This window comes from Natrix helvetica (genome assembly GCF_964273705.1).
Source record: "Natrix helvetica genome assembly, chromosome: 1".
Taxonomy (NCBI): Eukaryota; Metazoa; Chordata; class Lepidosauria; order Squamata; family Natricidae; genus Natrix; species Natrix helvetica.
In genome coordinates, this window is record NC_138548.1 from 19,605,004 (window position 1) to 19,630,918 (window position 25,915).

Here is a 25,915-nt window from a genome sequence, read left to right on the forward strand (position 1 = left end):
TTCCAAAAATAAGCCCCAGCTTATTTTTCAAATAAGGCAAATGGATATATTTCAGTACCCCGTATTTCCCTGAAAATATGACCTAATGTGTCTTTTGGAGCAAAAATTAATATAAGACCATGTCTTATTTTGGGGGGAACCCAGATAGTGTTATATTTCCCCTGATGTATTAGCTTGCAACTCAGGGCATTTTTTGCACATGGAATGTATGTGCATATTGTGCATCTTTAAGTCAGTTTTTGACTCCTGGGGAATGCACGAACTAGTCCCTGCTGTTTTCTTGGCAAGGTTTTTCAGGAGTGGCTTGCCAGGGCCTCCTTCCTATGAGTAGAGTGTCATCATTTAAACCCCCCTGGCAGTCCTGGAATGGCATGAACCTGGTTGCAGGGTCACTACCCAAGCAGAGGTTGGCACTTGCCTGCACGGGTAGTGGAAATTTCCAGCTCCCCTGAGGCCCAATTTTGCAGGGGTGTTGGTACCTGGTTTCCCTACTTTTAAGAACATATTTGCAACATATTTCCTCTTCTATTTTTTTTAAAAAAATGGTTTTTAGTGGGTATTAAATTCTGGGAAGTTACAACACATACAGCATTTTCCGTATTTTTCAGAGTGTAAGACGCATCAAAAAGAGGGTGAAAATCTGGGTGTGTCTTATACACTGAATACAATATTTTTGGCCTCCAGAAACCCCACCCCCTTCACAAAAATGCTTCTGGGGGCTGGGGAGGGCAAAAATGAGTGAAAAACGGGCCGGTTTTTGCTCGTTTTTACCCCCCCCCCCCAAGCCCCAGGAGCACTCTGCAACTCTCCCAAAGCATTATCATGCTCTGTTTTTTGAAAAAAACAGGCCCGTTTTTTGCTCGCTTTTGCCAGCCCCCAGGAGCACTTTGCAGGCCTCTCAAACTCTCTGCATGCCTCGTTTTTCACAAAAAAATGAGGCGTGCAGAGGGTTTGGGAGGCCTGCAGAATGCAAAAATCTTTTTTTTTAAATTTACTTCTTCAAAATCTTGGTGCGTCTTATACTCCATTGCATCTTATAATCCAAAAAATATGGTAATTAAAAGAAATGAAGCTTCTGAGGTTCTTTTCAGAACTGATAAAACATTGAGTGGCAGCTGTTTGTGTGTAAAGTAGCATCCCCCAGCTTTGTGCTTTCCAAATGTGTTGGACTACAGCTCCAATAAACCGCCATGCTCTTTAAGAGGGATAAACATTTAGTCTAGCACATCTGGAAGGTACCAACTCGGGATGTATATTATAAGCCATTTTTGTTCCTCTTTGGATGAGGTATGTTTTTCTTGCTTTCTCTCTTAAGCAGTGAGTTGTAACCAAATATGTAATCCTGCTACAACAAACCAACTGAACCAAAAGCTGGGATAGGGAGCTTGTAATAACAAAGAGTGAAAAATAAATTAAGCAAGGAAGTGGGTTTTGGCGTTCAAGCCCCTGGAGAAGAAAGATGAGAGAACCAGGGCAGCATTTTCAGAGGAAGGTCAGGGATTTGTTTTTTTGTTCTTCGGGGTTTTTTGGGGGGGCTGGGCTTTAAAACAAATTCTGTGCCCTAAACAACCAGTATAATTATATACTCATTTGGGTCTGGAGAACACCGACTTCCCTTTCTGCAGTAGCCAACCAAGTTTGGGGGCTTTGCTTTGGCCCTTTCACCTTCGAAATGGGGGGGGGGAGATATGATAGCCTGCCTCACAGAAAGATTTCTGGGGAAGGGGTTGGAGCGAGTAGCAGCTGCTTGTGGAAATGAGAAGGCCCAGTATGTAGAAGACCAAATCGACTGAGTCTGTAGGAAAACAACCAACGGCAGGGAAGTATTACATAAGAAATCCAATTCCAGGGCTTTTCTTATCTTATCCAGCATCCTGTTTCTCACTGTAATTCAACCAGAGGCTTCCAGGAACCACAGGCAAGGGAGACAGGAGCGTATTTGCCCTCTCTCATTGCTGTTTTGCTACAGCAGTTCATATTCTCTCGATCCTGGAAACCATGTACAGCAACTAAGAGAGTTTGCCAGCCACAACTGAAAATGTAAACAGCTTGGAAATATCCAGGGCATGTATCAGTGGTGGGATTCAATTTTTTTTTTACTACCGGTTCTGTGAGCGTGGCGTGGCTTGGTGGGTGTGGCAGGGGAAGGATACTGCAAAATCCCAATTCCCTCCCCACCCCATTAACCTTTTTTCCAGCTCCGTTCTCCTGTGTAGGGGAACAGAAGAAGGCCCAGCCGATCATCTGGGACTCGGGAAGTAGCAAATAGATGGGGGCAGAGCCAGCCAGAGGTGGTATTTGCCAGTTCTCCGAACTACTCAAAATTTCCGCTACCGGTTTCGCCAGCTGGCTGAATACCACCTCTAATGTATATTTTCTGCATATTAATCTCTTTTGAGCCATAATTATGGGACTCAAATGGATTTTGTTCTTCTGGAAACGAACGCTATTAAAGAATAATGCACTTTTGAAGTGAATAGAGTAACTGAAATTCTCCAGGTAAATCAGAAAAAAATTAAAAATATATCTGATTTGCTCATAGTGAATGCCGTTATTTGTGTGGCTATTGAATGGAAGGCATATGTGACGGAGGGCAGAATGTAGGTGCTTAAGGGCACTCAGAGGAGAATTCTAAAGTTTATAACTTTAAACAAAGTCAGTGTAATCGTTATTCCATCATAATGCAATTTTAAACAGTTTTATTTCTAGCTGGGCCAACAAAGCGTGCAACAAAAATCCAGGAAGTTCTAATCAGTTACTTATTGCAGAAAAGTGAAGCTATTATGAAAGAATTTTAGCAATTGCTGAGTATCAAACATAATGATATTCTTTTTTCTTTTTTTTCTGGCTTTCTACATATGGGACTGAAATAAAATTAGTGGTAGATACAGTGCTCATGAGTTCGTTGTTTTGATGATAGCCTGATACAATATCAGAATGCTTAATCTGACTACGAAAACTGACTTTCACATTTCTTTAAAAGATCTTTCCTTTTTTTTAAAAGGGTAACGTTACTACTAGTAAATGAATTCTGTAGACCTAAATCAAAAATTTGGCTCACAAACTTCAACGAATCTTTTACCCCAGGTAAATATCTATAGGTTTCCTGTATTCCCCAATCCTAATTTAGTAAAGAATTAAATGTAGTTCATTGCTTGTACTTAGGTAAAGATTCCCCTCGCACATATGTGCTAATTGTTCCCGACTCTAGGGGACGGTGCTCATCTTCGTTTCAAAGCCGAAGAGCCAGCGCTATCCAAAGACATCTCTGTGGTGATGGCGCATGAAATGCTGTTACTTTCCCACCATAGATGGTTCCTATTTTTCTACCTGCATTTTTATATGCTTTCGAACTGCTAGGTTAGCAGAAGCTGGGACAAGTAACGGGAGCTCACTCCGTTATGCAGCGCTAGGGATTCGAACTGTCTACCTTTCTGATCAACAAACTCAGCGTCTTAGCCACTAAGCCACCACGTTCCTATACTTGTACTTACTTAATGGTAAATCTATTGTGGACTAAAAACAAAAGTAAATAAGGAATTAAAGATAACTTAAACTGGAGTGTCCAACCATGGCAACTTTAAGACTTGTGGACTTGAACTCCTGGGGAATTCTGGGAGTTGAAGCCCACAGGGGGGACCTCTGAATTTAAATATTCTAAAGTGCACTGTGTGAGGACCTCAGCCCTGCCATGCTACATGAGTTCCTAGTCCTGTGATGGTGAACCTATGGCACGCGTGCCAGAGGTGGCATGCAGAGCCCTCTCTGTGGGCACGCACGCCATCGCCAGCTGCTCTTCTGGTTTCCTGTGTGCACTTGTGTGCTGGCCAACTGGCCTTAACGGGCGCCGGGGCAGCAGAAAATGACCTGAAAGCAGCCCCCAAAATAGCCAAAACCATCCAAAAAACCAGGCCATTCCTCAGGCTGTTTTCTGGGCTGTTTTAAAGTTGATTTTTGGGCAATTTGGGGCCATTTTGGGCCACTAATGGTCCTCAAATGGCCCGAAAAATGGCTTGAAAACAGCCCAAAAACAATCCCAAAATGGCCTGAAAATGGCCCAAAAACCTACTTAAAACAGCCAAAAAACAGGCCTGCGTGCGCCGGCCAGCTGGTTTTTGGGTTTCTGGTGCTCCGGCATGCTTCAGGATCTAATTGGGCTTTTAAAAAAACTTTCTTTGGGCAGTCTTTCCCAAAATAGAAAAAAAAATACCTCACCAGATGGACTCACTTTCTCTTTTCACTTCCTTCCTTCCGGAGCCGTCCCAACTTCATCAGCCTGGGGCTGCCTGTTTACCGCCGGCTTGAAGAGCTTCCCTTGGGTCAATCAGGGACTTTGCGGTGTCCCTGAGACCAGCAAGGCTTCGTCTTCCTGATCACCGCCTCTACGAGACGGTTTAGGTCCAAATGGACCATCCAGCGGCAAAAGTGTCAATGGCGGTCTCGGAGTGTCGAGACCGCACGTTGTATCATCGTGACGTTGGCTCCTCCTTCCCCCAGAAAATAAAACTTTTCTGTAGACTAACGTCCTAAAATCAGAAAACCCAATATCCTTCAAGGGGAAAAAAATATTTGCAATACTGGAATTTTTAAATGTAAAATCAAGTCTTCCTTGACTCAGGTTTGACTCTTAGTGTCTGCCTGAAACTTCCTTAACTGTTTTCATGGCAACATGTGGAAGTGGCTTGCCAGTTTAGTCTTTGCTCTGGATTTCATGCTGACCACTCATCCACGTACTAGCCAGTCCAAATGTGTTTACCTTTTCCTAAGTCAACTAGAGCTGCTGCCACCTGCCATGACGTTGCATGGAAGGTTTTTTTTATTATTATTGTTAATTATGTGTCATCAAGTTGTTTTCAACTCCTAGTAACCACATGACCATATAGAGTGATTTTCTCTATGACCATCTATCCCTAGCCTGTTCTTTCATGTCTCCCAATAGGGCCCCCATTTGCAACTAAGTTCCATCCATCTTCGTGGTGGTCATTCTCTTCTTTTCTTCCCTTCCACCTTTCCCAGCACTAGAACCTTCTCCGGAGAACTACTTCTTCATTTTAATGGTATCTGAAGAATGATAATTTGAGCCTGGTCATCTGTGGCTCAAGGGAAGGATTATTTCAATCATCCATTAGTTTGTTTACTTGACTGTCTACGTTATCCTCAGAAATCTTCTCCAATACTCCCAAGTCAGCAGTGCTCTTCCTATCCTTCTTTAAAGTCTTAACTTTTCCTTCCAGAAAGTGTCACAGGGAATACCTTAGCTTCCACAATCCTGATCTTTGTATTGGACAGGTAGAAAATCCCTGGGAGCAGGCAATCTCAAAGATCACCCCAAGAATTGTGGAGTGTTTAAAAAACAATCAGAACCAACGTGGTAATCTCGGAAATTCTTTAAGCAATAGAAATATATATATATGAAAACCACCCAGCAGTATAATTGCTCTGAGGCATTGTATTCTGAATCAGCTGAAGCTTCCAGGTAGTCGTCAAGGAAAGCACTATGTGGAGCATATTACAGTAGTCCACATGAGATATCGGTGTATAAATGATGGTGAGCATGGCCTCCTGATTCAGGACAGTTGTAACTGACCTGGCTATTATGTATAAGCTGGGTTGACAAAATTAGAAATGAGGAGGTGATAAGCCACCTGGGAAAGCCAAGGGAAATCATCAAAACCATTAAAAAGCGAACGTTAGAATATTTTGGACATGTGATGGAACACCCTGAAAAATACGTCATGCTTCACTTAATCCTCCAGGGAAAAATTGAAGGCAAAGGAGGTCCAGGTAGAAGAAGAACATTGTGGCTTCAAAATCTAAGGGTACTGGTTTGGACAAAACTCAGCAGCACTTTTTCAGGCGGCTGTTGATAAAAACAGGATCGCCAATGTCCGATGACGGATATGGCACAAGAAGAAGAAGCAACTGACCCAAAGAATGGCTGTATGTAACGGAGCTATGAGTTTAGGAAGATTACCCTGAAATCAGAAGACAAAGACTTCTTGTCCAAAAGCACTGGGTCTTGTGGGAACTGAATGTAAGCCTGTTTGTCCTCATCCAGACCCAACAGAGTCTGGGCACTAGGACAGAGCCTCAACTGCATTTCCTGTCCAGCCTGTTATTGAGATGTAATGCAGAACACAGAGTGCAAACTGATGACTCCATGGTGGTAGATACATTCACCCAGTGGCTCTATGGAGGAGAGAAGGAGAAGTGTCTAGCTTGAAGGCATCTAATGGTAGAAGGCCCTCTGGCCTAATTACTCACTCCCTACGACCATTGACAGGGCCTGCACACTCAGAAGGAAAACCTCCTCTTTAAATCCAACCCTCACAGGCCATTGACAAGGATTGGAGACTTCTGTCACATGAAGCCTGAAAAGGACAGCCCCACTTCCCCTGTCCTGATCCCAACCCAGATCATCCAAAAGTCAGTCAAATGTGGACTCAGACTTATATCTGGAAGGGTCCAGATAATCAGGTACTTCCAGGGTTCTCTGCGGTTCCAGATCCACCTCTATTTCAACAACCTTCCCCCAAAAGAAAAGGTTGGAAACTGTTTAGAAGATTGAGGGATAGCTTTTTGATTGAAGGGGCACCTGTCTATCTTTTTCAAGGCAAGTAGGAACATTCCATAAGTATTCTTTACTACTCAAGTTCAACTTTTGGTTTACTCACCAGTTGGGAAGGACAGGAATCCTCCTGGATTGACATCCCACAATTGTCATTTTTCTTCAAGACCCGAGAGGCTCAGGCTCATCCCAGATAACCTTACAGATAACCTGGGTTATGTCTTTTAGCTCACAATTAATCTGGTTGTGAGTCTTCTACTATTTGTAATAAGACTGTCTTATCAAGGACTATGTCCTGTAACCTTCTGCTTGCCAAGCTTTCAAGTTCAGATAACGGTGCTGCTAGCTGTGAATTTGGGAGGATGCAATAGTTTTATAGCATAGCTATGTGGCTATTCTTTGATTCTGTTATATGCTACATTGATCTGTATCAGCCTGGAGGAAATCTGTGTTGGCCTAACCGTTGATACTGGAGCTGTTTGTTGCCTCGTTTTCTCTGCCCCCAGTCAATTGCCATTCTCAAGTTGGATTTTCAGACTCTAGCAATGCCACTGTTTGCAGTGCAATCCTATGCAAATTACGTCCTGATGGGTGTCCTTAGGATTTTGGCATTGCTCATTGAGTAGCTGCACACGCAGGCAAATAAAAGCATACCCACCCATCAGCTCACACAACGAAGTCTAGACAGTGTGCTCGGTCATAGAGTCCCAGGTCTGTCTTTGTCCTTGTTTTTAAACACTGCCTTGTTAAGGAACAACTTTTAATCTGAGGAGCTGTGCCGTTAAAACAAACAGTTGCTATTGCAGGATGTTCGCATTGTGGTTAGCTGGCGATGTGCAATACATTTGGAGTTCGAAATGTTCCATGCTTGAACCACTCTCGCTCACGTTAGGAATAGTTACTTCGGCCCAATCAAATGTCACTCTTGTTCCAAACATTCTGATTTTAAAATAGACCTGGAGCACTTTTGCTAAGGTAGGAACAAGCTTTTTTTTTGAAGTCTGTAAGATTGAAACATTTCTGGGATGCCTGACCCTTCCAATATGATCATAACAGACTGTTTTAAATCCAGAACAGAGTGTTTCAGGTTCAAAGCATTTCAAGTATGGAATATTTTGCGTACCCTAAGCTACCGATGTTTACACACCAACCTGCAATAATGCTCTAGGTCTGGCTTCTATGGCACCGGGTTTTCTCCTTGCCGCCAGTTTGGCTTTGTCTGAATTTTGGTTGGGGGGGGGGAAAGTACCATAGATTGTATGTTTGGGACAAGAAATAATCCTCCTGTCTATTTTGCAAGCCCTAAGTTTGCAAAATGCTAACTTGCTTGAGTTGTAATGTGCAATTTTGCTAACCTGCTTCTGCATTTCTTTTGCTGCGCAACCAAAATGATTTCAAAACACACCGAAGAGTTTTAATCCCCTAGAATTATTGCTTTCTGTCTTGCCAGTTCCTGGGGGCCAGTTTCAGGCTTTCTTTGTGGAGCATGTATGCATGGTTAGACCTGAATGAGAAAGACGGTGTAAGCAACACGTAGTTCAAAAGTGCAGTTGCTCATAACCAAATAATCTGATAATTTTTTTTAAAAAAAATCTCCCTTTTCCCACTTAGAACTGCTTTCTTTTCTGGAATCCTTAATCTTACAACTCAACTTGTAAACTTGATCTAGAATTGTGGATAAGCTGTAAATAATATATTGCCATGTCTGCAAATTCATTGTAAGTAAGTCTTAAATCAGGGATGAGGAACCCGTAGCCCTCCGGTTGTTGCCAACATTTAATATTCACATTCTGCATAGCTAGTAGAGAAGGATGCTGTGAGTTTCTTTACAGCATGTCTGATCGGCCAGAGGCTTCCCAACGCTGCTCATCGCAAATCTTCCTCCACATCAAGTTTGCAATGCAGGAGTGATATTCTTACATAATTGTTAATAGACTTTCCAACTTAAATAAGGTTTTTTTTCCTGAACATCCACATAGGTTTTTGAGTTGCTGAGTAGCAATCATTGATCATGTTGCGTCTTGGAGGATGAGTGTTTTCTATGTGAGATGAGCAGCATATCAGTTGAATAAATGAATACAAATGAATGAATTATTTTAAAATGTAAAGCAGTGGTTCTCAACCTTCCCAATGCCGTGATCCTTTAATACAGTTCCTCATGTTGTGGTGACCCCCAACCATAAAATTGGTGTCTCCGTTCCTAAGACCCTCGAAAATATGTGCTTTCCGATGGTCTTAGGTGACGCCTGTGAAAGGGTCGTTCGACCCCCAAAGGGGTCCCGACCCACAGGTTGAGAACCACTGATGTAAAGCTTACTTTCAACCAGGGATACAGATAAACTTGCTTCTACTAGCTTACAATGTATTTATTAAGGACATGTTGGGGGCTCTTAGGTGAGATAGATAAAGGTAAAGGTTTCCCCCATGCAGTCATGTCTGACTCTAGGGGGCGTGCTCATCTCAGTCTCTTAGCTAAGGGAGCCAGTGTTGTCCGAAGATGCTTCCATGGTCTTGTGGCCAGCATGACTATATGACGAGGCCACAGAACATTGTTACTTCCCACCGAAGTGGTACCTGTTTATCTATTCACATTTACATGCTTTTGAACTGCTAGGTGGGGCAGGAGCTGCAGCAAGGAACGGGAGTTCAGTCCGTTGCGCAGTGCTCGGGTCTTGAACCCAGGCTGCTCTATAACCACTGAGAATTGTGCCTCCCTCTTACATGAGATAAGCGATAAGAAATGTCAGTTTTCAGAAGCAGATTACTTCAGAATTCCGGGAGAAACAGAAAAGTGGGACCTGGATCCAGTAGAACTCTGAACTAATAAAATAGCTTCAGTAACCTCACACCTAGGAGACATTTGGGACTACAACTTTATAGACTAAGTAGGCACACACATTGATATACAAGTAGTCCTTGTTTGATCAGCTTAGTGATCACTCAAAGTTACAAGGTACTCCCCAGAGCTACTTAAAACTCATTTTCAAAGTTCCAACAGCTGTGACTACATACACATGCATGCAGTCACGTGTTCCATTTGGGGCACTTGGCAACTGGCCATTTGCAACATCCCATGGTCATGTGACCAGATTTTCAGCATTTTGGGCCGGCTTTCATTATTTACTTCCAATTTCTAGCAAGGAATGCTCATTGGGGAAAACGAACCTGCTGTAACCAACGTGGAATTGCTTAACAATCACCTCCAAAAAAGGTTGTAAAAACGTGGTGTGGTCACTATTTAACAACCTCCGTGACCTATGGCTATAATTCTGGGCTCAATTACAGTTGTAAGTCAAAGACTACCTACCCCGTGTGTTTGTGTGTGTATGTAGATCTGATGCAAAGCCTGATAGCAAATTGGAGAGAGGGATTGCATAGATTGTGACAAAAACCAATCCTGGATCGTACAATATTTAAATCAGTGACGTGGATGAAGTGTTGGAAGGCATGTTTGTTTCAATTTTCATATAATATAAAATTTGATGGGATAGCTAAAATCCTAGTGAATAGAAATACTATTCCACACCATCTTGATAAATTAGAAATAGCCTCAATATAATAGAATGAGATTTTAGAAATTCACAGAGTACTTATTTATTTATTTATTTATTTATTTATTTATTTATTTATTTAAATTTTTATACCGCCCCCTCTCCCCAAAGTGACTCGGGGCGGTGTACAGTCAAATAAAACACATAAAATGAAAAATACAAACATACAAACATAGAAGAGGAGGCAATAAGACACTGTACAAAGTAAAGTAAATAAAAACAATATTTAAACAATCCTAAAATACCCAATTAAAATTACCCAGTTAAAATATATCTGCCAGGAGGTAGAATAAGAATTATGAATGGTCCAGGCCGGCTAAACGGAACAGGTGAGTCTTCAGTTTTTGTCGAAAGGAGGGGAAGTCGGTGGTGGTTCTGATATCGGGGGGGAGGTCATTCCAGAGGGTTGGGCCCATCACAGAGAAGGCTCTACTCCTAGGTGCCGCCCGTTGGCATTGCTTAGTGGACGGCATCCGGAAGAGTCCTTTCCTGTGAGAGCGAATCGGTCGCAGGGAAGTGTGTGGTAGAATGCGATCCCGCAAATACCTAGGTTTAGGAAACAAACATTAAATGGGGAATATTTGGGTTGGTAATACTGCTTAGGGGGGGAAAAACGTGGAACAGTATTTCATTGCAAATCCAATGTAAGCCAACTACTGTTGCTTAAAAGAAGGTAAACAGATTTTTACTTGCCTCAAAGTATTATACTAATTCAGTTGTTGAAGCTGTTAAGCATAGGTAGATTGCAACTAGCTGTGTTGATGTGTGATGTGTCCTAGCAGGTACAAGATAAGCAGTTACGCCCTGAGAATGAATCTTGTATCCTTGACCATATGCTCAGTCCAAAATGTACAATCAGTGCCGGAGTCAAGTTGAGAAGTCTTTTTCTCATAACAATCCATTCCTGTTTTGTCCCCCAAGTTTTCTGTTTCAAAAATAATTTTTATCTGATGCCAGGACTGAGAAGTTTTTGTTGCTGTTAAGATTGTTGGAATTAGGACGTTTTGCTGATCTACTGCAGGTTACTTAGACTCTGTTCAAGGGTTACAGATAGATTCTATTTAAAAATCAAAACAAACCTTTGAAAACACTAGCTGTTAGCGTACAGCTATTGACTTTGTGGCTTACCAAAGGCATTTCACATTAGTAACACATTTCCTTTGCTCTCTTTTATTAGGACTGCTCTTGTTAAAAAGTGTAAAGGATAGATTCTCCTTATTTAAACATCGCATGTCTTTATGCTGCTTTATATCAGTTATGAAAAGGGGATAAAGAAGGCTGCCATTTTCTTGCCCTGTTGGCTTATTCCCTGCTCACGAATGAAGCATTCAGTGCAAGAAAGTCTATATATATGCTCGGCATGTGTAAGCAGATACCTTTTGGTGAGTTCCTCTAGATTGGCCCATCTGATCTAGTCTCATTCTTAAATTAAGATTTTCCGGGTATCCTACAAAAGCTGTCAGCTATTCCTATTTGTATGTAGTGGAAAATGCTGCAGCTTGGCTAATTACCACTTCAGCGGTGTGATTGCTGTTGGCTGATGAGCAACCAGGGTGCCTATTAGTATGCTCTTGTCCTGCCATCTGACCTCACGCCTTCTCTCCTCTGGGTCCCTTCTCTGGCACGCCCTGTGAAGCCTGTTGGATATTTTGAATCTCTCTTGTTCCCCCAAAGAACCAAGCAGTTTATTGACGCATGGAGGAAAAACCTGTGTCTTCAACGCCCGGAATATCTCTGCCAATGGTTTCTCCTTCCCTCCTATCGAGGCTCTGCCTTATCATTCTTCATTAGCTGCATCTTGGCAGAGCCTGCGGAGGGGAAAAAGACGGAGAATTTTATCTGTTTATTATTTAATGTATTACGAGAACATGACAGAAGATAAGTAAGACCACGTAATTATGTACAAACCACTATGGGGGTATAGAAGAGCCCTGGGGGCGCATTGGTCAGCATGCAGTACTGCAGGCTAACTCACTGCTTACTCTAGGAGTTCGATTCTGAGTGGCTCAAGGTTGGCTTAGCCTCCCATCCTTCCGAGGTCGGTAAAACGAGGACCCTGATTGGGGGCAAGAGGCTGACTCTGTACACTGCTTAGAGAGGACTATAAAGCACTGTGAAGCGGCATATAAGTCTAAGTGCTTATTGCTATAGCAGTGACCTCATACCTGGATGTCCAATTTAGCTATCTGTTTATTCATTCCCCCTTTTATATCTCATGTACTTCTCCGGATTCAAAGCAGGTTACAACTGAACAGACGTACATTTAGCAAATCTGCACAAGGTAATAGAAAAATTGCAAACTAACAAACTACAAATATTCTCTGCTATCAAGCAACTACAAAAGAAGCTAATTAGTGCCGGCACTCCGTGAAAGTCTTCCTGAAAGTCAGGAGCTTCAGGACATTTTGTACTTTGGAAAGCAAAGCATGGGGGCTGCTGGTGAGGATGCAGCTTCCTGAGCCCCCACTCCGTTCATTTCATACTGGGCGGGAATCCTCAACAGATCCTTCCTTGCAAGAACACCCGAGACAGACTGATTCTTGTCTAGAGAGATAGTCCTGTAACTTGCGGGATCGCATCCTACCCCATACATCCCTGCGACCAATTCGCTCTCACAGAGAGGGACTCCTCCGGGTGCCGTCCGCCAAACAATGCCAGCGGGCGACGCCCAGGAGTAGGGCCTTCTCTGTGATGGGCCCGACCCTCTGGAACGACCTCCCCCCTGACATTAGAATCATTACTGATCTCCGCTCCTTCTGTAAGGAACTCAAGACCCACCTGTTCCAATTAGCTGGCCTGACCCAATCGCAATCATGATCTAATCCCCTGACTTTCCTGACTGGTTATTTTAAATTTTGGGGTATTTTAATTTGGTTTTAATCATTAATTAATCTATGCACTATTGTACAGACCTGTGTTTAATTTGTTTTTATGGGGTTTTGTAATTGCTGTATATAATGTTTTTATAATGTTTTTATTCTGTCTGTACACCGCCCCGAGTCCCCTAGGGGAGAGGGAGCGGTTGACAAATCCAATAAATAAAAAAAATAAAAATAAAAATAAACTAATCCCAGAGATGGACCGTGTATCTTCAGAGGTATTAAGCAGCGTTCTGAATTTGAACCAGGAAGCAAATAGGAAAATAGTCGGTGTGATTCCTGTATAGCATCAGCAGTCCATATCTAAATCTACTTCCCCAGTTAGCAGATGGACTGCTGCCCTTTGGACACTTGAAGCTACAGTACAAGTTGTCTTCAAAGTGAGCCTCGTATAAAGTGCACTGGAGGAAGAGGTCCCTAATCTGAAAGTTACTAGGCAACGGGGGGGGGGTACTTGAGCATTTATATACGATTGCTAGCACACCGTGATAGGAGGTGCAGTGTTATTTCTATCCCACATTCCTGGCGGTGTGGTTGAAGGCCTTATATGTGCTCCAGACCTGGATCAGGTGTCCTCCTGGGAGACGTCAGCGAAAGGAACAGAGCAGGCTGGACAGTGGTCCATTAATATATGTCAACTGGCTTCTAGATTTAAATTTAGAAGAGGTAACAAGCCTTTACGGAGACGGTTCTGTGGTTTCTTTCTCTGGGAGAGAAGAGAGGCCTCTCTACTGATGGTTTTTTCCCCCTCCTACAGTTATGGAAATCATCACTATTATCTTGCAGCGACAGAGCACTTGATGACTTAAGCCGCTATTCCTAGCAAGCCTGCCAGTTCCTTTCTTTTGCTGCGCTACAGCAACATCTCAAGGGGGACCCATGAGCCGGCATAACCGAAGGAGCTCCTAATGAAGCCAGAGACTCTCAACTCCCTTGAGCCTTGCTGAGCTGCTGGTAGATAGCAAGTCTGATGGAGGTGGTGCTACATCGTGAATTTGATCGTCCTTCCCTGGTCTTAGTTTTAAAGTAGCCTCAAAAACACAAGTGGTCCTTGACTTTACGGCTTGAGCCCAAAACGTCTGTTGTTAAGCGAGACAATAGTTAAAGTCAGTTCTGTCCTATTTTGCAGCCTTTCTTGCTAGCAGTTGTTAAATGAATGACTGCATTTGTTAAGTAAGTAACATGGTTGTTAAGTGAACCTGGCTTCCTCATTTGACTTTGCTTGTCAGGAGGTCGCAAGAGGTCATGAAGAGGACACTGAAATTGTTATAAATATGAACCAGTTGCCAAGCATCTGAATTTTAATCACAGGACCATTGGGCTGCTGTAGTGGCCGTCTAAATGTGAAAAATGGGTCATGAGTCACTTTTTCAGTTCCATTGTAACTTTGAACGGTCACTAAATGAATGCTTTTAAGTCAAGGACTACCTGTACTTTTGGCAAAGTTGCTAGTCCAAAAATTTTTTTACGTAACTTTTTTTCTGATCTTTCTGCCTAATATCCCAGAACTGCTTCTTATTCAGAAGCTGGATGTAGGAAGAAAAAAATCCTTGGTCCTTGAAGGCTGAGTAGATGATAGAATAACAAGAGTTGGAAGGGACCTCTAGTCCAACCCCCTGCTTAGGCAGGATACCCTACACTACTTCAGACAAATGGTTATCTAATCTCTTCTTTAAAACTTCCAGTGTTGGAGCATTCACAACTTCTGGAGGCATGTTGTCCCACAGCTTCATTGTTCTAACTGTCTGCTAATGTTTTGCTTCTCTTTTAATAAGAGAAAATGTCTAGTTTTTAGTTTATCAAAATGTATACACGCGTACTCTTCTGATTAGAGAGAAACCTTCAACTTCCGAGAGAAAGCATAAATAAAACAATAAAATCTATTCCTAAAACTAATGATAAAACTGTTAAAAACTGTAAATAAACCTGTTAACCTGTTGAATGAGTTCATATGCTGCCTTAAAGAGGTTTGCTTTGTCAACTCTGGAAACATCAACAGTTGGGGAGGGGGCAACAGTTGGGGGGGGCATCTCTCCTCAGGGGCCAGGCTGGTGCAGAGGGAGGGGTACTACTAAGAAAGTCAGTCTCTGAGATGGTGGGTATACAGAGCATCCTTTCCCTATCAGATCTTAAGGAGCAAAGCTAAATGTTGAAAATAATTAAATGGGAATGGCTGAGAATGATTTTTAGTGGCCAATGGGGGGTGAGTAGGTTTATAGTGCAACGGGTAGCTTCTTTAATATAAATGTAATTATAGGGAATCAGGGCAGTCTCCTAGATCATGGGTGTCAAACCCAATTTCATTGAGGGCCACATCGGTTGCGTTTGAAGTCAGGGGAGGGGGCAGTAGGGGCATGGCCAGCTCAACATCACACGTGTTGGGGCGCCTATGGTGGCCTGACCACTCTGCTAGCGAAACAGGCTCCCAAGCTCCGTTTTCACTGCCAGAGGCACCACAGGCCTCACTGTTTCCAGGACGGACCCTGCAGGCCAGATCTAAGCCCCACCCACCCTGACCAGATCTGGCCCCCGGGCCTTGAGTTTGACACCCTGGTTTAGATTGACCATTGTCTTACCCGAAGGGTCGTTTTCAGGGCGCTGCGAAGGAGAGTCCAAGCAAGGGTTAAATACAGCCAATCTGCCCAGAACTGAATTGAAACTTTAAGCCACGCCTCTGGTGCTGGCTATCTTCAGATTTTTTCAATGAAGGCGTGAAACTGTTGCTGAGAAGTTCAACAATAAGTCTAAGAACCATATCCAACTGGAACTGCAGAAGTCTGCACAGAAAACAGTGGAACTAGACCCAAGGGTGGGGTTGGACTCTCCTTCGCAGTGCCCTGAAAATGACCCTTCAAGTAAGAATAGTCATTTTCCAGGACGCTGCTCTGGAGAGTTCAAGAAAGGGACATACCCAAGCTAAATGTCACTAGGGCGGGAAGCAGTCGCATTCAGGGTCTCTCCACTGGTATGAATGCCCTGAAGAACTCACCTCCCAAAAGCCCCTTCCGCCGAAGCAAACTTGTCCAACTTGTAATTCTAAACAAACGGAGATAATGAAGTACAAGTAGCCGCCCTGCAAATTTCCTCAATCGGCGTCTGCGTCACCCAGGCCACTGTGGTGGCAGCACTCCTAGTAGAATGTGCCATGATGTGGCTAGGCACCGGTTTGGACTGAAGAACGTGAGCGAGGGTAATGCAGGCTCTCAACCACTGTCCGATGGTAGAGGAGGAAACCTTGCGGCCTTGGGAAGCCGGTTGGAAAGAAACGAAGAGCGATTCGGAACGACGAAACACAGCCATGCGCTTGACGTATTTGTGGAGTGTCTTATGGACATCGACCATGTGCCACCGCTTCTCCCTCGGGTGCCTTGGATGCGGACAGAAATCCGGGAGAATGACCTCCTGGGCCTGATGAAACCAGGAGTTGATCTTAGGGATCTTAGGGATGAACGTTGGGTCCAGCCTGAGGACCACCCTGTCCTGTTGTATCAAACATAAGCGAGTGCCCCCCTGGTGGTTGATGTGTGCCTTTGTCGCTACATTGTTAGCACTCATGTGATGTCCCTGCACATCGAGGTAGAAATGGATGAGGGCCAACTTGACTGCTCTCAGCTCCAGCCAATTGATGCTGTGAGAGGCTTTGGCTGAAGACCACCTGCCCTGTGTGAGTTGATTGCGGAGGTGGACTTCCCAGCCATAAAGGCTAGCATTCGTCGTGATGGTGAGACCGACCGGCTCCCTGAATGGGGTGCCCCTCGCCAGGGCTGGAGACAGCCACCATCTTTGGGGAGACCAGCACCAACCTTGTCGAGCTGCTCTCGTTGGCCCTCTGGTAGGGCAGCAGGAGCCACTGCAAGGGACGAGAATGGAGTGTTGCCCACGAGACGATGGATAGGTAAGATATCATCTTCCCTAGGAGTTGCGACAACTGCACGACCTTGGCGTGAGGGGACCGCTGCACCTGTAGGACCTTTCTTTGAGGCTCGCTACCCGCTTCGGGGACAGGAAAACCTGGCAGGTGACAGTGTCGATGATGGCGCCCAGGTGCTGCAACCTGGTCATTGATTGAATATGACTTTTCTCCAAATTTACGGAGAAGCTGTGGTCCTGAAGGATCTTCATGGTGTACCTCAGATCTTGAATCGCCTGCTGTGGCGATGACGACTGGATGAGGACATCGTCTAGGTAACAATGGAGCCGCACTGGCCAAGATCTGAGGAAGGCTGCCACTGCTGCAAGGATCTTTGTAAACGTCCTGGGGACTGATGACAGGCCGAACGGCAAGGCCCAGTACTGGTAGTGGCGGCCGGCATATACGAATCTCAGGAACCTGCAGTGAGCTTTGCGAATGGGGACATGGAGGTATGCCTCTTTGAGATCTATAGAGGTTAAGATGTCTCCTGGCCTGATGCAGCCCAGGATGGACTGCAGGGACTGCATCTTGAATCTCTGGTAAGTTATGTGATAGTTTAATCTTTTTAGATCTAGGATTCCCCTCCACCCCTTGGAGCTTTTGGGGACCAGGAACAGAATGGAGTAAAATCCTGTTCCTGACCTGGTGGAACCGATTCTATGGCTCTGATGTCCCTGAGATGCTGAATCTCCTGTTCCATGAGAGCCCTTTTGACGGGACACGGAGTGGGACAACGAATGAAGTGTCGGGGGGAGGGGAGAGAAACTCTAAAGTCAGACCCAAGCGGATTGTCTGTATTACCCACTGGTCCAACGTGATCTGCTCCCATTGGGCGTGGAACAACTGGAGATGCCCTCCTAAAGGAGCTATCAAGTGGTGGTCGCTTACATCTTTTGAAAGGTCGGAAACCAGACCCCCCTCAAAAGGGATGCCTGTAGAAATTCTGCTGCAACCTCTGTTGCAAAATGGTTGACGGTCCTGGGACCTGTCAGCCTGCTGAGAGTATGGCCGATGGAAGGGAGCGGAGCTGATGGAAGGTTCCGCGTTCTTAAAGGGCTGCCTCCTGTAGGAGTTGGAGCCCTTACGGTCAGACTTCTTAGTGACCGATGGCATTACCTTCTTTTTGTCCTTGTTTTCTACAAGGACCGGGTCCAGGACTTCCCCAAAAAGCTTGTCCCCTTTAAAAGGGGCAGAAACAAGCTTCCACTTGGAACGCATATCGACGTTCCAGTGCCTGAGCCACAAGCGACGGGTAGTGACATTGGACGCCAAGGCCCTGGATGCAAACTTGGCAGCACTCAGGGTGGTGTTGGCGGTATATTCAGTAGCCGCCATAATCTTATTGACATCCTGCCTTAGTTTGGTATCTCCGGCTGGAAGTTTGGTGAACAATTGTCTCAACCAGAGCAGTGTGGTCCTAGGAAGGAAGGACACAAAGGCGGACGTTTTAATCGCCCAAGCAGCTGCCTGATGAGTTTTATGGCAGGCATTCTCTGTTTTCTTGTCCTCTGCCTTGAGTCCCTCCAGTAAATCAGGGGGGAGCACAGAGGATGAGGTAAGAGCTGCCACAGGAGAATCAATGGGAGGCAATTTAAGCAAGTCTTCCAGACTGGCATCTACCATGTACAACTTCTTATCGTTGCTACTGGGAGTAGAAAGGGTGGCCGGTTGCGCCCATTGCTTTTGTACCACATTCAGAAAAAGCTTGGGAACTGGCACTATCTCTTGGGCCGACACAAGCTCCTCAAAGAGGTCCCCAGATAGGTCATCTGGATCGTTAGTCACCTGATCTGGAGGGGTAGACCCCAAGTGGGTCGAGACCTTTGCCTTATTCAAGATGGCTTTTCGGAGGCAACACCCTCGTCCCCTGAAAACTCAGGCTCCGGCCTAGGTAGGATGTCCTCCTCCTCCCAGTCAGAATCCTCGCTGGCCAGAGAGGAATGTGGAGACTGAGAAGGCTGGGTCAAGGACACCTCTCTAGGGGTATCTTGGGACTGGAGATTTCGGGTCTTGCGTGGGTGCTTGCCCCGCTACAGCATGCCTGCCTCTATGCCCTGGGATATAGCCCTGTTAATGACCTCTTGCATCTCTGCTGAAAGGTTAGGGCCTTGGTCCTCGACGGGTCGAACCCCTGGAATGAGTCGGGTGGCCAGTTGCTGGGGCGCCAAGAGGCCCACGGGAACCGGCCCTTCCTCCAGGTCTGAAGGACAGGGAAGAGATCGATCTGGTCAGCCAATGATGGACCTGGACAAGCTGCCATGGCAAGGGAAGCAATGGGAGAGAACTCCTGGCCCTCCTCATCACTATCAGAAATGGGCTGCCCCTGATCTGGTTAAACCCCCATGGAGGGCTCCACTGGAGACACCAACTGGGAGGATTGGGCCTGCTGCTGAGCCTTGGAAAAATGCTTCTCTAAGTCCTTTTGGCGATGGATGGCATCCCTATCTGGGCCTGATCCCTACTTGGGTCCTGGCCTAGAATAGGGTTTGCTGCCCCTGATGGACTCCTGGGCAGCCTTGCCAGCTTGCCTGGTGAATGCTCTGGAAGAGGGCCCAAGCTGCTCTGAATTCTCAGGGATCTGATCTGCCATGGCTCAAAGGTTGGGGTCTAACTGAAACAGGCAGGGACTACCTCCACTCACCACCTTCACAGTTGCAGACCGTGGACCCAAGCACTCAGAAGAGAGACACAGAAGGCCACTGAGATCAGATCCAGCCAAGCAGGATACCGGTGCGAGCATTAACAGCTCTCTGCACCTTGCAGGTCAGGTAAGGAAGGCGACCTAGGTAAGCCATGATCCGTTGCTGCACCAAGCTGATGGATTTACAAGGGTAGTAGTCAAATTGCCAGCGAAAACCGGACAAAGAGCCTCCACGCAGCGACCTGCAACGAGTCAGGCGACCAGGCAGCTGCGGCAATGTGCTCAGAAAGCGAAACTGGCCAAACAAAATGGCGGGCAGAACTTCCGGTTTTCCAAAATGGCCGCCGTGCCAGTCATGCAGCCCAAAATGGCCACCAGAACTAGATAGCCCCGAAGAACCACGCCGAACATCGGCTTCTGCAAAGCGCAGTCGGCTGCAACGGAACCTTCAGTGGGGATCCCTACCACAGCAGAGGTGCTGCGACAGCGCTGGCATCGGCACTCTGACCCACGTGCCTCCCACAACAGCTGCCTATAGCCCTACGGTGCCCGAGCGAGCCCAGCACACCAGGAGGACCAACAGATGAGCAAATAGCCAATTAAAAGGAAAGGAACTTTCTCTCACCAAGCCTGCTCGTAGTGGACACAATTAAGGAAATTATTTCCCTACTTTTAACTCTAGGAGTAATCTGTAGAATTGAAGAGAAACTCGAAAGCGCGTCCACTGGGCTAGCTGAATTGAAAAAAAACTGAAGATAGTCAGCACCAGAGGCGTGGCTTAAAATTTCAATTCAGTTCTGGGCAGATTGGCTCTATTTAACCCTTGCTTGGACTCTTCAGAGCAGCGCCCTGGAAAACATTGTTTCTCATCCTTGGCAGCCTGAAAATATGTGGACTTCAATTCCCAGAATTCCCTAGCCAGCCAATCAGGTATTACTGGAAGACATTGTGAAGAAAATGCATCCCTTCCCTATTGCTTTATTTTGGCAGTTGATATTTCAGAATAAATCTCTTTGTACATGAAAGTCCCTTTTGGTTTTTGTGGCTGATACATGAACTCATAGCAATGGCAAACAGAAGTCAGTTACATTTTTAAAAAAAATAGATTTTTAAAACTCTTAAAATGGATAGAATGCGTCTTTTTTATAGCTGTCCAATCTATTATTCAGTCTGCTTTAGTTCAAAGGGAATAACATTACTGTTAATGCTTAGCAAGTCTTGTGACTCATCTATATTTTTCCCTTTTGTATAGGATTCTGCGGGTTTGAAGCCATCAATCCAGTTTCAAGGAAGCCAAGGGGTAAGTTGAATGATTGTGCTTGATGGTTAAAATATCTACTGGATGTTTGAAAGCCCATTTGTATTTTTCTTTTAAAATCCATGTGACAAATTAAAACTGTTAAAATGTAATAAAACACTAGACAAATATATCTGCACTATTTAAATAGCATGCATTAATAAACAATTTAAACCAGTGTTTCCCATTCTGACAATCTTGTGATACATGGACTTCAACCCCAGAATCTCTCAGTAATAGCCATAATGACTGGAACGTCTGAAGTTGAAGTCCACACATTGTGGACTTCCTACTTAGCTTGGGATACACTCATTTAAATAATTATAATTTTTTTCAATGTTACAGTTCAAATATCAAAAGTTCCACTAGTTGTAAGTCTGTATCACAGTGAACACTGATCCTTCCCAGATTTGTTAAGGATGGGCCCACCTCTAATCAGAAATAATACAGGGCTTGCAGCTGCTAAGTAACTTCAACAATTTAGATAGACAATAAGTTGCCAGATTTTTCAGATTATAAGATGCACTGGAGTATAAGACGCACCATGATTTTGAAGAGGTAAATTTTTTAAAAAAGTTTTTGCACTCTGCAGGCCTCCCAAACCCTCTGCATGTCTCGTTTTTTGCAAAAAAAAAAAAAAAAAGCGGGGGGGGAGGCATGCAGAGTTTTGGGAGGCTTGTATAGTGCTCTTCGGGGCTGGGGGGGGGCAAAAATGGCCTGTTTTTTTCTCGTTTTTGCCCTCCCCAGCACTCAGGAACACTTTGCAAGCCTTCCAAATCCTCCATTTTTGCAAAGGGGGTTTTGGTAAACCAAAAATGCTATATTCAGTGTATAAGACACACCCAGATTTTCACCCTCTTTTTTTGAGGGAGAAAGGTGCATCTTATACTCCGAAAAATATGGTAAAAAGTTGCTCTACCAGGCAATCTGTCCTGAAGCAGCCAGTTGAGGTTGTTTTTTTTTTTTAAGATTGTAAGAGAGAATCTCAAAATATGACATGACTTTGCATAGGTTTTCACAGTTAAAACTGCTGAGCTTGGAGGTAACGAAATAACATGTGAAAGGGACTTTCCTTCATCTCTTCCTACCATAGTTACCTCCCTGGGCCTCGCACATGGAGACGGTGAGGCGACCAAAGAAGATTCTAATCTCTTACTTTGTGCATAGAAAAGTTGTAAACATTTTGCCCAGTAACATGTGGTTTCCCTACTGCCTCTTCACTCACGATGCAGCGTTCATTGTATATGTGTAAACCTTGGCAGCCTTTGAGACGGTTGAGGTGTCCCCAACCCAGAAGAACTTTCAAAGATCCAAACTGGGTGACCTGCGCTGCTGCTGCTCCTCCTTTGTGGCGGCTCTCATTAATCATTCAGTATGACCACTTGAGAGCCAAGATGCAGTGATGGATACACAGGTCATAGCCTGGTGCAGCTTTTCTTGGTAAACATCTTGCCAAACGTGGGAGGGATTCACATCCAGAAACCCAGAGACTGTCAAAATTGCTGACTGCTATTTTAAGCTTATCTGCTTTAAATTCTGCAGTGCTACAGTTAAAATGAAACTGTGTGGTCCGGATACCGGTAGTAAATGGAGGAAGGGGGGGGGGAATGTCTGTGAACCTGAGTAGACATTTAACCATGGATGTAAACTCCAAGCTGCTGAGCTTTTGAATTGGAAGAACAGTCGCTCACCTGTAATGGTGTAGCCTGAGGTAAATGAGACAGGAGTTAATTGGCTTTCCTAAAAGGAGAAACTGCAGGGTGGCAGGCTGAACCCAGAGTTCTGCCAAGTGGGTCTCAGAAGAATGAGTGCAGGCATATGACCCCTGTTTGCCTCTCTCTGTCCACAGTTAATGAATTGTAACTTCCCTGAGAAGGAAGCCAGAAGGGAAGCAAAGAAAGGAAACTGGTTTGGTTGAAGCAGCTCAGGATGATCTGATTGTGCGGATTGGGAAGATGGAAAAGCAAGCCTGCAAAAGGCAGCCATCTATGAGCCTAGAGGGAGCACACCCTGAATGGTATTGTGTTGCTCTGTGCAACTTGAAGGAGTGCTTGTTCTGCTTGTTCCTTCATTCCCTGGGAGGCCCAGAGTCATTGGGAAGCGTCATCCATCATTCCAGCCTGTGTGTTGTGCTTTAAAAACATTAACAATTTTAAAAGAGGCCTAAAAGAAGAAGAATAGGGCCTCGGTGATGCCCTTAGAAAGATTTATATATCCGTCTTCATCACTGCTGAATTCATTGGGCAGGTTTGTGGCGCGTCTTGATTGTTCCCACGGATGAAAACGTTTTTAAAACAAAACTCATTGGTTAGGGACAGTCTACCTTATTAATCCGACTTTGAGGACAGGCAGGTGTTTGAGGGCTTACTCTGCAGAGGTTTTGTTCTTCCAGGCTCATAGTTCCTAGCTGTTTGCGAGAGGTAGCATAATGGACCTTGGTCTGATCCAACAGATCACAGTGACAGCTTGCCAGCTTGGCTCTAAACATGTTTTCTTTGTTACTGTTCTTGGGTTGAAGTAGAGCTGGCTGGAAGTAAACTTTGTCACCTGGAAGGATAACAGTACCTATCATAATTACTGGGCCACTGTTCATCACCCTGCCCACGTAGAGCCTTGTTGATTCCAGTTAAGATTGTCCAGGTCCGTGATGGTGAACCTATGCACGCGTGGCAAAGGTGGCACGCAGAGCCCTTTCTGCTGGCACGTGTGCTATCGCCCCAGGTCAGCTCTCTGTGGTGTTTCTTTTGTGAGCTTCTGTTTCCCTGCAAACGAAGAAACAAAGCTCACCAAAGAAAAAGATCTTCCCTCTTTCTCCGTGTTGGGATGCCTGGCCTCCCGCCGGCCAGCTGGTCTTCGGGTCTCTGCTGGGCCTGCGCGCATGTCCACACATGCGTGTGCCCATGTGCCTGTGCATGCACGTGTCTACGTGTCCATGCATGTATGCGTTTGTGCGTGTGCATGGACCTTTCAGTTTGGACATGCACGTACGCCGTTTGGGCGCTCAGTGTCTAAAAGGTTCGGCATCACAGGTCTAGGTTATGTCAGTGTGGGTGTCCTCCAGTTGTGTCGGCCACAACTGCCAGAATTCCCCAGCCACCACGGCTATTGTTGGGGGTTCTGGCAGCTGAAATCTGCATATCTGAGGGTTTCCTTCAGGTGTAAATCTTCCAAGCTTTTGAAAGGTCCAGACGGTTGGTCTTTTAAGTAGAACTTTCTAGTAGAACTGGCTTTTCTCAATGCCTCCTTCCCTCAGGGCAGGGTCTCCAAGGTTGGCAAGTTCAAGACTTGTGGACTTCAACTCCCAGAATCCTGCTGACTGAGGGATTCTGGGAGTTGAAGTCCACAAGTCTTAAGTTGCTAACGTTGAAGACCCCTGCCCTGAGGGCCTTTCCCAGACTTCACAAATAGACAATTGGAAGGTCAATATTCACAAGGGATCAGGGCTGCAACTGAACTCAGATGCTAAATAGAGAAATGCCTTTCTGAGCCTTCTTTTTTTTTTTTAGACAAAGCCTGCTTGACAATTCTTTAGCTTATAGAAATCTATATACTCTAGTACACCAGAAGTTGAGAGAATAAATAAGGCCAATCTGAAGAGTTCAGGAAAGTAACAAGTGGAATTGATTTGGGGGCTTCAACCCGAGTTGAAAGGCTTAGACAAATGTCACAGAAGACATTCTTTCGTTACTTCTGAAAATCACCTCAGTTCAGGTATTAGTTTCCCTCAGAAGCACCACCACCACCCCAAAAAAAGAGGCCGTTATTCTATTCTTGGGAATACTTGGCCGAAACTAAACATCGTCTCATTTTGGTGGCATTATCTTTGTTTCGAACAATTTGCTTGCAGGGAGCAAAACCAGCAGCTGCAGCTCTTCTATTTTTAAGGGCAGGTGGTGTCCAGAGGAATAAACAGCAGCAGCCTCAGTCTGCCATCAGAGGGTTTGCTGCATCTGCAGAGAGGCCCAGAGGCCCTCGAGCGTCTGGCATAAATAATAACTCCCAGGGACCGGTGGAGAGATGCGCGCTGCTTTAGCGCTGAAACGGGCTTGCCTGTAATAGAAACATTCATGGGGAGGGACGGGGACTGGAAAGTGTGCAGGGTGACCCTTTCCGCGCTTGGCTGCATTTCCTTAGAGGACCTGTGGCTTTCGATCCGTCAAAGAAATTCTGCAAAAGCGCCAAAAGCACTCGTAGGTATGGGTGCCAGGCGAAGAGAGGCTTCCGGAACACTCTTTCTTGTTCATATTCATACTTAGAAACAAAAAAAATGTAGATCATTTTCTTTTTCAGTCAGAAAGCTGTTTCCTGACAGGATTTTTTTTTTCTCGCCTTCTTCCATCAGGGTCTTGAGGGGGGTGGGAGGATTTTTATTTGTTTGCTTTTAAATGCTTTACTTATTTTTCACGAGGGAGCATGTAAATGTTGGTGTGGTTATCTGGGGGAGGGGGGGCAATTGATGACACCTGTGTCCATGATGTCACCCATTACACAAATAACTCCAAGTCAGCGCTTTAGGGTCATCGAGGCTTATGACAAACAGCCGTGAACCCAATTTGTGTATATAATTTCTTTTTGTCTCCCCTGCATGAATGCAAGAACGTATACGCAACCCATTGGATTTATTAACACTCTGGAATGAATTGTAGTGAGCCCCTTCTAATCCCCACTTCTTTATCTAGACCAAAATAGGAACACAGAATAAGGATTTTGAAGGATTTAAGTTTTGTGTAACTTCTCATCCCAAGAGATTCTTTCTCTTGGTCTCCAGTTGCTTCATGATCATTTTTCTCTTTAAGAGAGGCTGTGCTGACCATATGCTTTATTCTCCCTGCTTCATCTCCTATTTATTGATTTTTATTTGTTCTGGTATTACCGATCTTCTTCTGATTATCACTTTGTGGTTTTTTTTACTTAACTATAATTTTATCAAGATTTGAAGATATTACAGTTGGCAGTTGTTTTAAAAAATAGACGTTACTTTCTAATATTTTATATATATATAAACAAAGTAATATAACAATTACTTTTGTATAAAGAATGGCAGATATTTTTAACGTAAATTTTAC

At 44.7% G+C, this 25,915-nt stretch overlaps 1 protein-coding gene across 1 annotated transcript in view; it reads left to right on the forward strand.

Moving 5' to 3' along the window:
- ELL (elongation factor for RNA polymerase II) overlaps positions 1-25,915 on the forward strand; it is a 65,293-nt gene that overhangs the window by 12,965 nt on the left and 26,413 nt on the right. The window contains exon 2 of the mRNA XM_081937071.1: positions 20,805-20,852. Within this exon, the coding sequence (XP_081793197.1) occupies positions 20,805-20,852 (48 nt within the window). The remainder of the gene's footprint in view (positions 1-20,804; positions 20,853-25,915) is intronic.